General features: G+C 41.4%; 1 protein-coding gene across 1 annotated transcript in view; it reads right to left on the bottom strand.

Annotated features, from left to right (window-relative positions):
• Window positions 1-902: 902 nt before the first annotated feature.
• LOC138039924 (uncharacterized) overlaps window positions 903-1,201 on the bottom strand; it is a 1,783-nt gene continuing 1,484 nt past the window's right edge. Inside the window, exon 2 of the mRNA XM_068885748.1 lies at window positions 903-1,201. This exon is cut by the window's right edge and continues 306 nt beyond it. Within this exon, the coding sequence (XP_068741849.1) occupies window positions 903-1,201 (299 nt within the window).

Below are 1,201 nucleotides of genomic sequence, written 5' to 3'. Positions count from 1 at the left end.
AGGAAAATATACGACAATTATACTTCGTGAATACGGGCAGCACTGTTAACTGAAATACGGGATTACCGAGTTCAATAATTTCAATGGCTCTTTCCAAGAATAGCATTACAGTAATATTTTATAATATGCAGTGCGTTTTTTGAATGGAGTTGATTAACCTTAAGCCTGGTTTTCACAAGCGGCACCAGCGCAAGAACAAACGCAAGCATAAGAACGGTTATTTCACCGTGAAAACGGGGTTGTCGGGGTTTTCCTTGTGTCTGCAGTTATGCTTTGCGCTATGTCGACGTTTCACTTAGCACCTTATGCTTGCGCTTGTGATTGCATCCCTAGTAAAAACTAGGCTTTACACTAAAGAAGTAAATTTGTAAATTGCCCATAACAGAATCCCCAAACGTTTGCAGTTTCCTTTCATCTTATTTTAATCTAATTTTATCTCTACCATAAGTGCCGTTACGAGAGTCTAGTTATACAATAAAGACAAGACAATACCCTTTTTGGCCCAAGAGGACCTCACTTTTGAAGAGATAATAATTGTTTGCGTTCCCTGGTACATAGTCATATTGGATGCAAAACCTTACGAGCTCCTTCTCACCCATCCCAGCCGCTGTCGTTCATGCCAATCCATTTCTTTGACATACACGATGAAATCAATACAATATGTACCTTTAAAAAACGCAAACGCATGCACTCGGTTCTAAACGGTACTATTTCCACCAGGACAATCTTTGACTATAACATTAACCATACTCGTCTTGGAAGAGAGATGATTCTCCTGAGTCGCAGATTAATGGCCACATTTATATTCGAAATGGCTTGGGTTTGATTGTTCTCATTTGTGATTACAATAAAACCCACAAATAGCGAGATTGTATAGCAATAAATTATTCAGTTTCCATCCTTCAGATTTCTGTGCTCGAGAGTAACTCTCCAGTTGAGCCAACTCGAGAGTAACTCTCCAGTTGAGCCAACTCGAGAGTAACTCTCCAGTTGAGCCAACTCGAGAGTAACTCTCCAGTTGAGCCAACTCGAGAGTAACTCTCCAGTTGAGCCAACTCGAGATCGAGTAACTCTCCAGTTGAGCCAACTCGAGATCGAGTAACTCTCCAGTTGAGCCAACTCGAGATCGAGTAACTCTCCAGTTGAGCCAACTCGAGATCGAGTAACTCTCCAGTTGAGCCAACTCGAGAGTAACTCTCCA

The sequence above is a fragment of the Montipora capricornis genome, chromosome 3 (assembly GCF_036669925.1).
Source record: "Montipora capricornis isolate CH-2021 chromosome 3, ASM3666992v2, whole genome shotgun sequence".
Taxonomy (NCBI): Eukaryota; Metazoa; Cnidaria; class Anthozoa; order Scleractinia; family Acroporidae; genus Montipora; species Montipora capricornis.
This window is presented reverse-complemented; position numbering and strand designations above follow the sequence as displayed.